Raw genomic sequence first — 13,090 nt, forward strand, 5'->3', positions numbered from 1 at the left:
TCATTATCAGTGCAATTCTCCCTTGCCTAAACATTCTGCAACAAGCAAAAATACAGAACTACCAGCAGAAATAAGTTTATCCACTTATGAATTTATTATACTAATCAAGATTACTACAGTTAACAGGTATGCCTCCAAATTCCAGTAATCAATATTATTTTGATGCAATGTAAAAAAAAACAACCCACCCAGTTTTCATTTTGTCCTAAATATCTAAATGCATAACTAAAAGTCACCAATTCCAATTTTAATTGCTTATATCCTAAACTATTCACTTCCTTCCATCTCAGCTGCAAAACCACACATAACAACTTGCAAAGGTTTCAGACAGCAAGCCAAGGATCCATTACCTTCGTTCAGCCAAGGGGATATTGCATATTTGGCTGGGTTAACATTATTAAGGAGGAGGACTTAATTTTTTAAAAAAAAAAATCCAAATGACTGCCAGTTAAGGAAAAAAACAAAACACAAATACAGCTGTGAAAGCAGAGATGGGACTTGCCATGTGACGCTCTGGGACTACAGCTGCAGAATTTGGCTAATGAGAGTCACAAAAGGCCAGGGCAGTGTGTACCTCATATTTCCTAGCAGCAACATAAAAAAAATGTGTCATGTCAATGACTATGAGTTAATAATAAAAACTGAACAGGCAGCAGGCAGATTATGAAATGTTAGTCATATTGAAATTGGGACCTCAAAATGTAAGAAAGTTATCCACAAAGGAAATATGCTTAAAATGACTAAACTATGCTTAAACTGATAATAGTGACAGGCATGATGTAGAGGGAAGGGGAAGGGAAGGAGATCTATTTTAAATTCCAACCTATACAGAAGGTAGAAGTAGAAATAGATATTTTTCTATTCTGCATCAGTAATGCACTATTTTTCTCTTTGAACACTACTGTGATTTTGTTTTATTATTTTAATAGATATTACCTGATAGACCATTTGCCAGAAAAAAAGCTATATCAGTCCAGCAGATTTATCTTAAGGGAATAATTAACACAAAATGCTTTAAGCACATTTTTGGATCCTCCTTGTTTTCCCTAATTTATGAGTTTGGTGGTAGAATTTTACTCTGTTAAAATTAGGAAAAGGAAGGATACTAAATGTTCTGGAAATGAGTAGAAAGGAGACATATTGTGCCTTCTGAGTTCTACTATCTTCAAGGAAAAATAATTAAGCTTTGCGGTACTTTATGGGGAAAACCTTGAGACAGCAGTATTGTACCCCAGTATCATTTATGATGAACTTAAGATAATTATCTTATAGGTAATATTATGGGCATTTTAAACTTCCGATATTTGTCACAGCTCTTACATCCTGTTTCTAAAAATATTAGCTTCCTAGTAATGTGTCTTTACTGTAAAAAGCATTTTCTATATTTACTTAATAGTATGCAAAGTCTTACCAAGAAAGCTAGATATGCTCTTCAAATGTATAGATGTGTTAAAGGGAAATTCAATAAAATTTAAAAATTCCCTGAATTTTTTGAACAGGAGAATGATGACATTTATAATGAGAAATGCATTGCTAGAGCTTAAAAGAAAAGTTCAGCAGATCATCTTGAATATTCCATTCTGTGACAATCTTCACCAACTTCATTTCATAGTTTAGCCTCAGGCTTATAAAGTGCAGAAGAAAGAGCAGCCTTTCTCCTCCTGTATATTCACACACACACAAAGTTTCTTTTTTATGAGGAACAGCACTTCCTATTCCTAATCTCTTTGGAATTCTTTAGGAAGGGTCCAAAAGTTTTTAATCAAAGTCAGAAAAGATTCCAACTGTGCCTTGTGAAATCATTAAACATTCTTTTCTACTGTTAATCTCTTTACAATGGAAATAAAAATTATGGTAACTAAATAATAATGTTATATTATTTAGAAAAAACATCCCCTCAAACAATCTTACCCAAGCTGGAACTAAGTAGAATTCTGACAAACATAAATTAACTATATTTTATGTTTAACCAATACTCCAAGAATTCATACAACTGTTGATTGCTTTATGTATGTGATGCTAAATCAACTTTAATCTGCACATTAATTTACAAATTATTCTGGCCATCATTTTGTATTCTCTCCCCTTTTCCTTGTTATTCCCTGACTTCTTGTCAGAGGGAAATTATGTTTCAGGACTTTTCAGTTTTCTATTCCTCTGATAACTGATGTTGTGGAAAATATTTGCCATCACTTGTTTCTCCAGAATCTTAATATTTCTTAATATTAAGATAAAGCTACTGGATTCTTTTATGCAGAAGATTATGACCTTTATTGTTCCTCCAGTATTATGGATTATTTGTCTTGTCCTCGTCATACCTGGTTCTTTGGGGAGTTTTAGGATGCAACAGTGAAGGTCCAGAGAGAGATTAATTTTGCCAACAACTGATGACTTCATTGTGCTCCAAACTTCTAAATTATCATCATCTCTGTTATCATATCAAGAGCTCTACTGTTCATAACATCCAATGCTTTTGCCTAGCCTTTTAAAAATAATAACACCAATATTTTAACCGCACTGTTTTAATATTTATGGTTTTATTGTACACTGTCCAGAGTCACATTTTGTAAGATGGATGGCCATATGATTTATAAATAAAACTAAGAACAGTACAGTATATTGTAAGTGCAAGGTAGACAACGGGAAATTAAAAAAATCACTTAAGATTACAGCTAATTCAATCATAATCAAATTAAAGCAATCAAACAAGAACACCAAAACTAACTCAGTATTTTTTTAAATACGACATTAGCCAAAACTTTCTGCTTGCCAAACAAAGCACGAATTTGGAACAAAGAGGGGAGATAACAACATTCCAAGGGGGATATTTGTGCATTTTTAAATTACCGAAGAGAGAGCAAGATGTGTTTTAAATCAATTTAAATAATGCACCAAACTATGAAAAGCATGAGGCAAAGAGTATTTGAATTCAGAAGACTGTGGTAAATCCTCTAAACAGAAGCAACCAGCATCAGGTTTCCCCTTACCTAGATCAGATGCCATGGTAATCATGGATTTGATACCACATCGATCTAATGCTGTTGTGTCGACAAAATTCACTTTCGCAATGGCAAGATCATATGATAGGCTTAGATTCTCTCCAGCCCAGCAGACCTAGGAGGAGCTCCACATCCCTGCACTCTGCAAGTTTATAATTCAAAAGCATCATAAGCAAATTGCCTGGCCTCCCCTAAGGGTTCTGCACTGCAGAGAATGCATCACAAAGCACACCAATGAGCTAGAAATTGTGGGAAGGCAGAAAAGGCATCGATTTTGTTTCAGTTAAATAACCGAAAGCGAAAACTAGCTGTTTAAGCTTTCAAACCACTGAAGGAAAATGCAAGGGGAAGCTAAAAGGTTTTCAACAGCTATTACATCTGTTTAAATTCTTCAAACTCTGTATTAAGAGAGAAAGCCAAGCAAGGTTACCTAATAGAATAGGCATTTTTGTAAACGGTTATAATTTTTTCCTCCCTCTTCCTAAGCTGAGCGCATTCTCAGTGCCACTTCTATTGAGTTTTCACTGAAAGTATTTAACATACAAATCTTGTTCTAAGAGCTTATTTGAGAGGAATAGAAAACTTTAGAGCAGAATGGCACCATGAATGGTGGCTATGCACAAATCATTAAGAAAGCTTAATTACAGCATAAATGGTTGTGAAGACTGAAAACTGTTGGCATGTGACAATGGACTGCACTGGATTGGACTGAACATACAGCCATTTCATCATGATAAAATAATTACAAAACAGCCACATTGTTTGCCTAGAAATAACTTTTGGGGTTTCTTTTACAAGTTTGATTTTTAAATGTTTTTAGTGTTATGAATTATGTATTTTAACAATTAATAGGGATATGCAGCGTTGGAAGACTGCTGCCTATTTTGAGGGCCCTCCCTTATAACCCTTCTAAGAATGGAGCTATCTATGCAGTTTGGCCAAAGGGCACTGGAGCCATTAGCCATTATAGAAATATCCCATATTTCTTATTTCTACAAATAATTTAAGACAGTGGACATATCTAAGTCCTTTTTCTCCTATTTTCTCCACATCACCACCTTGTGTGAGGGTAATAGGGTTGGAAAAGAGTGACTGGTCCAAAGTTACCCAGCTAGCTTTTGTGGCTAAAGCAAGACTTGAACTCATAATCCCTTGCTTTCCGGCCTGGTGCCTTAACCACTAGACCAAACTGGTTCTCTAGCAATATCTACCAAAACCAGAGGTGACTCGTGTGCAAGGCCTTGCTGTGAACAGCCCTTTTTCTGAAAGTGAGTAGTTGTATACCTACCAATTCACCAATCCTAAACTTTCATCTGATTTTTTGCAACTCAAAAGAGATTTTTCATTTTTTTAAAAATGTATCTAATGCCATACATAAGAAGCTTCAGAATAAAATATGTAACTTAGATGCAAACCATAATCGTCTCTTTAAGTAGGGAACAGCAGAATTCATAAAAGGAACAGTTTTAACAAATAGTTTTGAAGTCTAAGAGCTATAAGTAAACATTGTTGGGTGATTCAGCCCCTTGTGATGTTTCTTTATTGGGATATGCAGCAATAAATGTTTTAGAAGGACTCTAAGGTCCTTCTAAATTGGAAACAAAGGCTGGAGTTCTGTTCAGAGCTACAGTGGCGCAGTGGTTAGACTGCAGTATTGCAGACTAATTCTGCTCATTTCCAGGGGTTTGTTCCTGACCAGTTCAACATTGATTCAGTCTTCCATCCTTCCCAGGTTAGTAAAATGAGGATCCAGATTGTTGGGGCAATATGCTGATTCTGTAAACTGCTTAGAGAAGGCTGTGAAACACTGTGAAGAGATATATAAGTCTAAATGCTGTTGCTACTGCTATCACTTGTACTTCAGGGTAACTAGCAAAGAGAGAAGAGCCATATTATTTTCAGGGTAAATTCTTTCCTGGATGTGCAGTGAGTGTTCCTTGCAAATAATAAGACAAATAACATTTTAAAATGTGTTTCATTGACATTAGTGTAATGAAATCAGTAATGGTTTTAGGTAAGATCCAAATATTGTATTCTTAGTTAAATTTTTAAAAAATCATATTGAAGTCTATCACATGCCACATTTGCTAATATTCGCACAATGTATACATCAAGCTAGTTGTAGTGCATCGTGAAAGGAAAACAAAGCCCAGCTGACAAGTGATCAACTTTTTTTTATCCTGCACCTCACAGCCCTCCTTCTGTATTGCATTCTGTTTCCTGGATACATAATACAGCAAACACCTGGAGAAAGCCTTAGGATACAGTGGAGTAAAGGTGCATTTGAGGTAATCTGGCCTCAGAATGGAAGATGCACAGCTCAATATGTCTGCTGTACTTCAAAACTGTTTAATCCACATAAAAACTCTTAAAAACAAAACCCAGCCCAGTGGATGGCATTTCTAAATAGTTATATATCAGGAGCATAGTAAATATAAAAGACTTAGATATTTTGTGGCATACTTAACTAAACCTCTTTTGTCTACTTAAATTCAGTACGTTATTCACACCCCTAAATGAAACATGGATTGAGTATGTCATCATTGATAAAGGAAATACACCGTTTATCCAGAATAGCATATTTTCAAATTTAGAAGGAAACAGTGACTGCAGTATCTGTAAAGATTTCCTCTGTCTTTCAGGAACTTATCAAATTACCTCTTTGGTAACTACTAAAAGAAAATTACAATAAACATTAAGACATACTTAGAACCAGGGTGGCGCAGTGATTAGAATGCAGTACTGCAGGCTACTTCTGCTGACTGCTAGCTGCCAACAGTTTGGCAGTTCGATTCTCACCAGCCTTAAGATTGACTCAGCCTTCCATCCTTCCAATGTTGGCAAAATGAGGACCCAGACTGTTGGGGGCAATATGCTGTCTCTGTAAACTGCTTAGAGAGGGCTGTAAAGCACCAAGAAGCGATATACAAGTCTACGTGATATTGATATACTTGGCCTTAATGACCATTGCAAAATAAAAGTCATAAAATTGGTTACTCACATGATGACCATCGTTATGACCTTCATGTCCTATGACCTAATAATTGCCATGTTCAATTACAGGTAGTCTTCGACTTACAACAGTTCATTTAGTGACTGTTCAAAGCTACAACAGCACTGAAAACAATGACGCACGGTCATTTTTCACCCTTACAACTGTTGCAGCATCCCCTTGGTCACATGATCAGAATTCCGATGGTTGGTAACTGCTTCACATTTATGACGGTTGCTGTGTCCTGAGGTCATGTGATCTGCTTTTGCAACCTTCTGATAAGCAAAGTCAACGGGGAAAGCCAGATTAAGGTAACAACCCTATTACTGACTTTAACAAATGCAACAGTTCACTTAGCAACAGTGGCAAGAAAAATCGTAAAATGGGACAAACTCACTTAACAAATATTTCACTTAGCAACATACATGTAGGGTTCAATTGGGGTCGTAACTGTACAGTCTTAAATCAAGGATTACCTATATTGGCATCCTATTATATTACATAGCACAGAGAAGTTGGCTATTTTTGTGACCTCCGTGATAAGGAATAGGATCAATTCACTTCACAAAGAAAAACAATATCAAAATGCTGTTTACAACACTGTTAATTGAACAGCACAGTTTATTCATTTCCTATTCTACAGTATAGCTGTAACTGGTAATTTTGAGAAAGTTTAATTACATTTGCATTGCCTCTAACACTTTGATTTGTGTCACTTGCTGCAACCACTGAAATAATTTCTTTGTTCTAGGGTACAATTTCTTCTACCACATATGGTTCCCCTTTGCTCTCTAGGCTGTTCAAGAAGTCAGCAACCTACATTTTTATTTTTTTTATTTTTTATATACCGTATTTATCGGTGTATAACACGCACTATTTCCCTCTTAAAATGAAGATGCGTGTTATACGCCTGTGCGTGTTATACGCCGATAAATACGGTATATATTCCAAAGACTTGTGAAAGGAAGGATGGAGAAAAGGGGAAAGCACGAAAAAGATAAAAGGGAAGGAAGTCCAAGGGCTTTAATAACCAGTACATGGAAGAAGGAGAAGGGATAGTCCAAGGTGTCTGTTTGCAAGTAGATGGTGCAGGAAAGGTCTTTAACCTACAACAGTTTATTTAGTGACCATTCAAAGTTACAATGGGATTGAAAAAATGACTGTTATGACTGTTTTTCACACTTATGGCCCTTGTGGCATCCCCATGGTCACATGATCAAAATTTGGATGCTTGGCAACTGACTAGAATAGAATAGAGTAGAACAGAACATAACAGAATAAACAGAGTTGGAAGGGACCTTGGAGATCTTCTATTCCAACCTCCTGCTTAGACAGGAAATCCTATAGCATTTCAGACACGTGGTTATCCAATCTCTTCTTAAAAGCTTCCAGTATTGGAGCATTCACAACTTCTGTAGGCAAGTTGTTCCACTGATTAATTTATGACATTTGGAATGTCCTGGGGTCATGAGATCATCTTTTGTGACAAGCAAAGTCAGTGGGGTAACCACTTAACAACCGTGTTGCCAATTTAACAACTGCAGCAATTCACTTAACAGTTATAGCAAGAAAGGTCACAAAATGGGATAAAACTCCGTTAACAAATCTCTCAGCAACATAAATTTTGGGCTCAATTGTTGTAAGTCAAGGACTTCCTCGTACTATGTAATACTTTACTGAACTACTTCTTATGAGCTGTGTCTTCCACATCACTTTCTTTGTTTTTCTTATCAGCCTTTAAGACTGCATAAAAGGAAGGAGAGGAAAAACTGAGGGCTGAAGTAGAACTATTCATTATTAGGATCCTATAAACTGCTTGGAAAGAAGGATTGAGAGATGGGGTCTGAAGAACAGAGAGAAATCCAGAGAGATAAAGCTGTGCTCTCTTAAAATGCAAGTTTCTGTTCATTCTGGATACATAAAAGTTTTTGAGCTCTAATAAAGAGCATGTGATGGGTGTTATAGCTTAGCTGGTAAACAGATCTCAAGCCAAGTTCAGGAGTTATAACAAATAGTTCCCCTGTCATGTGGGAACAAGAGAAAGCCAACCTAAATTCATGTCAACTCCTCTTAACAAATCAATAGCAGATTAAAGAAATAAATAGCATCCTTTTTCACTTGTAAAAAAAGCCACCATTGGAATCAAGGTTGTGATTGTTTTAATTCTCATTCCTAAGGATCAAAAGAGTCGAATCAGAATTTCAAGCACAAAAATTTGCTGTGTGGTTACAAATGATATGCTGGTAAAGATAAATCTCAGTCTTACAGGTTAGATAAAGTTTAGCACACACAAAATTTGAAAATATTGATTTGCTAAAGGTTTGTTCTTGCTTTTATTTTATAGGGCTTTATATAGGCTTTTCCAATTGCAACCATTTATACATTTGTGAGAGTTTAGTTTTAGTTTGTTATTTCTGAAAATCAACTAGATATTCATTAGATATTCATGTGTTGATAATCTTTTAAGTTTCTCTTTATATTACAGATCTTATTACTTTTGATAGACATTATTTGTATTATATTTTTTTATTCCACCTTTATGTTGTATAAACAACCCAAGGTAGCACACCTACATAATACTCCTTCCTCCTGCTATTTTTCTCACAACAACTGAGGGGAGTTGAGCTGAGAGAAAGTGACTGGCCCAAGGTTGCCCAGTCAGCTTCTATGCCTAAAACAGAATTAGAACTCATAGTCTCCTGGTTTTTAGGCCAACATCTTAACCACTACACCAAATGGATTCTCAGTTTCATAATTAGTAGCTGGTTTCACTTTTTTAAAGTATTATTTATTGTATTAACATTTTATCTTGTATTTATCTGGTGGTGGTTGGCTGATGTGTGTACAGTAGCCAACATATAATCTTTTAAAAATAAGTTTATTGTTAAAATTATAATGAAGTACACAACAGTCTCAAAAAATGAATAAAGACGATCAAAAATTGGTAGTAAAGACTTGTACAGAATAATACTAAACAGTTGAAAAAAGAAGCTGGTATACCCACTTTAAAAATGTATCTATCTTTCTATATATTTATTGCTTTTATTAAAATGCTATCAACATCATCTCTTGTTACAAAAATATAGAACTTTAAAAACAGGTCAAACTCAAAACAAAGCAAGTAGATACAGTATATGCAGATATAAGTATATGCAGATAACTAGGAGTTTCTGGCAATATTCCCCAAAGTTGGGTCCAATGAGAACAATACATTGTTAGTTCCACAAGCTATCAGTTTAAAGGAAAATAGGCTTGCAAGATTTTCAACAGTTCTATTCCAGACGCTAACAAAAAGAGCATTTATAAGAACAGCAAACTGCTACTTTCTATGGTCATCTTCTAGAAGGACAAGGTTCTATTATCAGAAAAGTTAGGATAAAAGGTTCTGACCTTAGCAAGGAATAAGGAATGCTTCATCTTGATCACAATTTTTAAACTTTTTAAATTTTTTGAAGTTTTAGCAACTTCCTAAAGAGAGGAAACTTTGCCCAAATAAAAACTAGTTTCCTACCACAATGTATCTGATGATGTGCCTTTATAACATCAAGTAGTTTGCAAAGAAAAGCTTCTGTACTGTGTTTCATATCATGCATGCAGAGATCCAACTTAATGTGTTTAAGATGGTTTAAGACAGGGGTGTCAAACTCAATTTCATTGAGGGCTGCACCAGGGTTGTGTTTGACCTTGGGGGGCAGAGGTGGGCATGGCCAGCTCAACATCACTTGTGTCGGGAGCACCTGTGGTGGCCCAAGCGCTCTGCCAGTAAAAACAGGCTCCTAAGCTCCATTTTCAGCTGTGACGGCTTCCTGCAACCCTCTGCCAATGAAAACAGAGATCGGGAGGACCGCAGGCAGACCTCCCAAGCTCTGTTTTTGCTGGCAGAGGCACTGTAGGCTGGTCCTGAGGGCTGGATCTGGCCCTTGAGTCTGATACCCTTGGTTTAAGCCTTCAAGACAATTTCAAGTCAATAATAGCTTGGGTTATAGCTTGGAATCAATCCTTTGTTGATTCTAAATTTAAAGGTAAAGGTTTCCCCTATCCAGTCATGTCCGGAAGTGTCTTTGGACAATGCTGGTTCCCTCAGCTAAGAAAGAGATGAGTAACGCCCCATCTCCAATCCTCATCTCTATTTCTTAGCCAAGGGAGCCAACATTGTCCATAGACACTTCCATGATCATGTAGCTAGCATAACTATATACTGAAGCACCCGGAATGCTGTTATCTTCCCATCAAAGTGGTACCTATTTATCTACTCCATGCTTTCAAACTGCTAGGTTGGCAGGAGCTAGGGCAGGTAACAAGAGCTCACCCCATTGCGTGGTGCTTGGGTCTTGAATCCAGGCTGTCAGTCTTTCAGTTGGCAAGCTCAGCATCTTTAACCGCTGATCCATTGCAACCCCTTTTGTTGATTCTATAATGTGATTATTTCCAGCAATACTACAGATTTGCATAGTGCAGTGATGGCTAACCTTTTTGTTGTTGCATGCCAAAAGTGCATGTGTGCGCACATGAGAGCACACACGCATGCCTGCACCCACAATGCACACACAATCCCCTCCGTGCTCCCCCCCTGCGCATGCAACAGGACCTCCCCCATGCTCCCTCCACCCCCTTGTGCATGCACACGGGACCTTCCCGTACTCCCCCACCCCCCTGCACATGCGCACGGGACTCCCACACACCCTACACAAGCACACGCATCTCCTGCATGCACCCCACCCTCACACATACAGGGGAGATACTCGAAAATCAGCTGGCTGGTGGGAGGCATGCGCATGCGCAGTGGAACTGAGCTGGGGTGACGGCTTGAGTGCTCACAGAGATGGCTCTGTGTGCCACTTCAAGGTTCACCATCACGGGTATTTTGATACACATTCAATTTGTTTTCAAAGCTTTTTCTAGCCATGCTAAACTGGCAATAGTTTTGTTGAGCTGTGCATTATAATCCTAAACTTTGTTTTTTAAAAGTTACATCACCTGATCAGTGCCCCATCTGAGTGAATTGATTTACTTCAATTCCCATCGCTCTACACTTAATTAAAAATTGCACCACCTTGCAAACAAAAACTCAACCATCAAAAATGCTGAAATACTCTGCAGAAGGCAGGGAAACAAGGAAGAACTGAAAGACTGTTCTGGAGTATAATTCCTCAACTCCTTGCCTTTCCTGAAAAGTAGAGGATGGAAATATGAATTAGTCAACAGTATCTTTTCCCCTTTCAGAACAATTCCCAGCAGTAACATCTGAACCAACTTTTATCAGCTGTTTTCAAATTTTGAATCACTGGAGTACTAACAGGCCTAAAAATGGCTAAAACTAGGATAAAGCTAAACTCAGTGTAATTTAAATCAAATGAAAGCCAGATAGTTAAACCAACTAAATATAGATTGTTCCTATTTTAATAATTTCTTCCTTCTGGCACATTAAAAATTTGGGTTAATAGTGAGATTTGATGGACGCTAATGAATATGTTCAAAGCTGTCAGAGGCTCCATACACCTTGGGGTTTTAGCTATTAGCAAAAACATTGAAAGAAAAGAGAGTTTGGGGGGGGGGAATAAAATATTGGAAGGGGAAATCCCAAAACAGACCCATGGAGAGACTAGATATGCCACAGCAGTCTGTAATAGGAATGGGAAACAAAATAAAATGAAGATTGGAAACTGAACACAGGTGTTCAGCCTATGTCAAAGTCAGTTAACAGTGAGCTGAATGGCATATAAATTTAATTAATAAATAAAAAGTCTGCTTGGAAATTATAACCAAAATAAGTCTATCTTTAGGAGAGAAATAATCTTTGCATCTTTATGAGAGAAGAATATCTAAATAGCCTACAATTCTTTGCTCAAACAACCTTTCCCTTAAGCCAGATATATTTTAGATAAGATGCTAGGATTACAGACCATCTACTTTAAGTACATCTAGCACATTAAATTAGATTAGCACATGATCTCTAAAAAGAAACACACACACACACACACAACAGGCTATTTCATACTAACAATGAGATATTACTATCCAGGCAGAATTAGCTGCTTCTAATATAGATCTCACATTTTATTAATCCAATTAAAACGCATGTAACCTTATAGAGGTTTAACAAAATAATTTTTCAGCTTTAGTTGGAGATTCTTTGCTGGACAAGCCAGATAAAATACAAGGCAGCAAGCAAAGCAACCACTATATACTTGAGAGGCAGCCAATATTGCTATGTGTCGATTTGGGGGCAAAAAGGAACTTGCAATCTTCCCAGGAAGCATAAAAAGTAATGTTGTAGCATGTAATTAATCCAGCCATTATAGCTTGTAAATCGCTACTTTATACACTGTATACACTTTTAGTGCTTTGTTCTCGCTTATTAAACAAATCACGATTGTTATTCTTGGTTGACAAAGTATCAGGCTTGAGTCTTCATTGGGGAATCATCTCAGAATAATACCATGTTTACATAGGGAAAAAAACATCAAGTGTCTTCCAGAAATAAAAACAAACTATATCCATGGTGTTCCCATGATCTACAAGACTAATAACCTTAACAAGATAAAGTTTAAGTTGCTTGGTTGAAAATTTCAAACTGATTCTAGTTAATTAATACATTCTTTTCAAAATGCTCACAAGGAGCTTCCTAATGTATTTTAGAATTTTTTACCAAGTTGCTCAATATATAGTTTTTAAATCCAGCTTTTTTAGGAATGGGACAACATCGTTCATATGGAGCATTCTGTCATTTTTAGTGTTCTTTCAATTTTTCAGATATTACAAACTTTATTCAGCATCTGGGTGCTCTTTAATCACTTTTTAAAAATATCTTGTGCTCCAACTTTTTGTTGCACCGTTTGTTCTATTTATTCCAAGTCGAAAGAGTGAACAAAAGAGGAATTAAGCAATTCTACTTCTCCATCATTTATAAAGATTTTCACAAATAAGAGATTGCTTCTTCTTGTCTTGAACTCTGTGTGTGTGTATGTATGTGTGTGTGTGTGTATACATGTACCTAAGGAGGCTTCTTTACGTAATTTTCATTTTTCTCTCTTGCTGCTGTTTTAACAAAAAGCTAAGCAAGTAACATACAATTATGCCTTCAAGGTTTTAATTTGCA

General features: G+C 36.6%; 1 protein-coding gene across 7 annotated transcripts in view; it reads right to left on the reverse strand.

The window, feature by feature from the left end:
• FGD4 (FYVE, RhoGEF and PH domain containing 4) overlaps positions 1–13,090 on the reverse strand; it is a 124,338-nt gene that overhangs the window by 56,191 nt on the left and 55,057 nt on the right. The window contains exon 1 of one of the 7 annotated variants that reach the window (XM_087968542.1): positions 2,988–3,141. The exons of the other annotated variants lie outside the window; for them this stretch is intronic. Coding sequence (XP_087824668.1) covers positions 2,988–3,012 — 25 coding nt within the window. The 5' untranslated portion in view covers positions 3,013–3,141. Of the gene's footprint in view, positions 1–2,987; positions 3,142–13,090 lie in introns of those variants that run through there. 7 annotated transcript variants of the gene reach the window in all.

The sequence above is a fragment of the Notechis scutatus genome, chromosome 6, assembly GCF_049901735.1.
Source record: "Notechis scutatus isolate UNSWTSFEM ecotype Mainland chromosome 6, rNotScu1.2, whole genome shotgun sequence".
NCBI classification, from domain to species: domain Eukaryota; kingdom Metazoa; phylum Chordata; class Lepidosauria; order Squamata; family Elapidae; genus Notechis; species Notechis scutatus.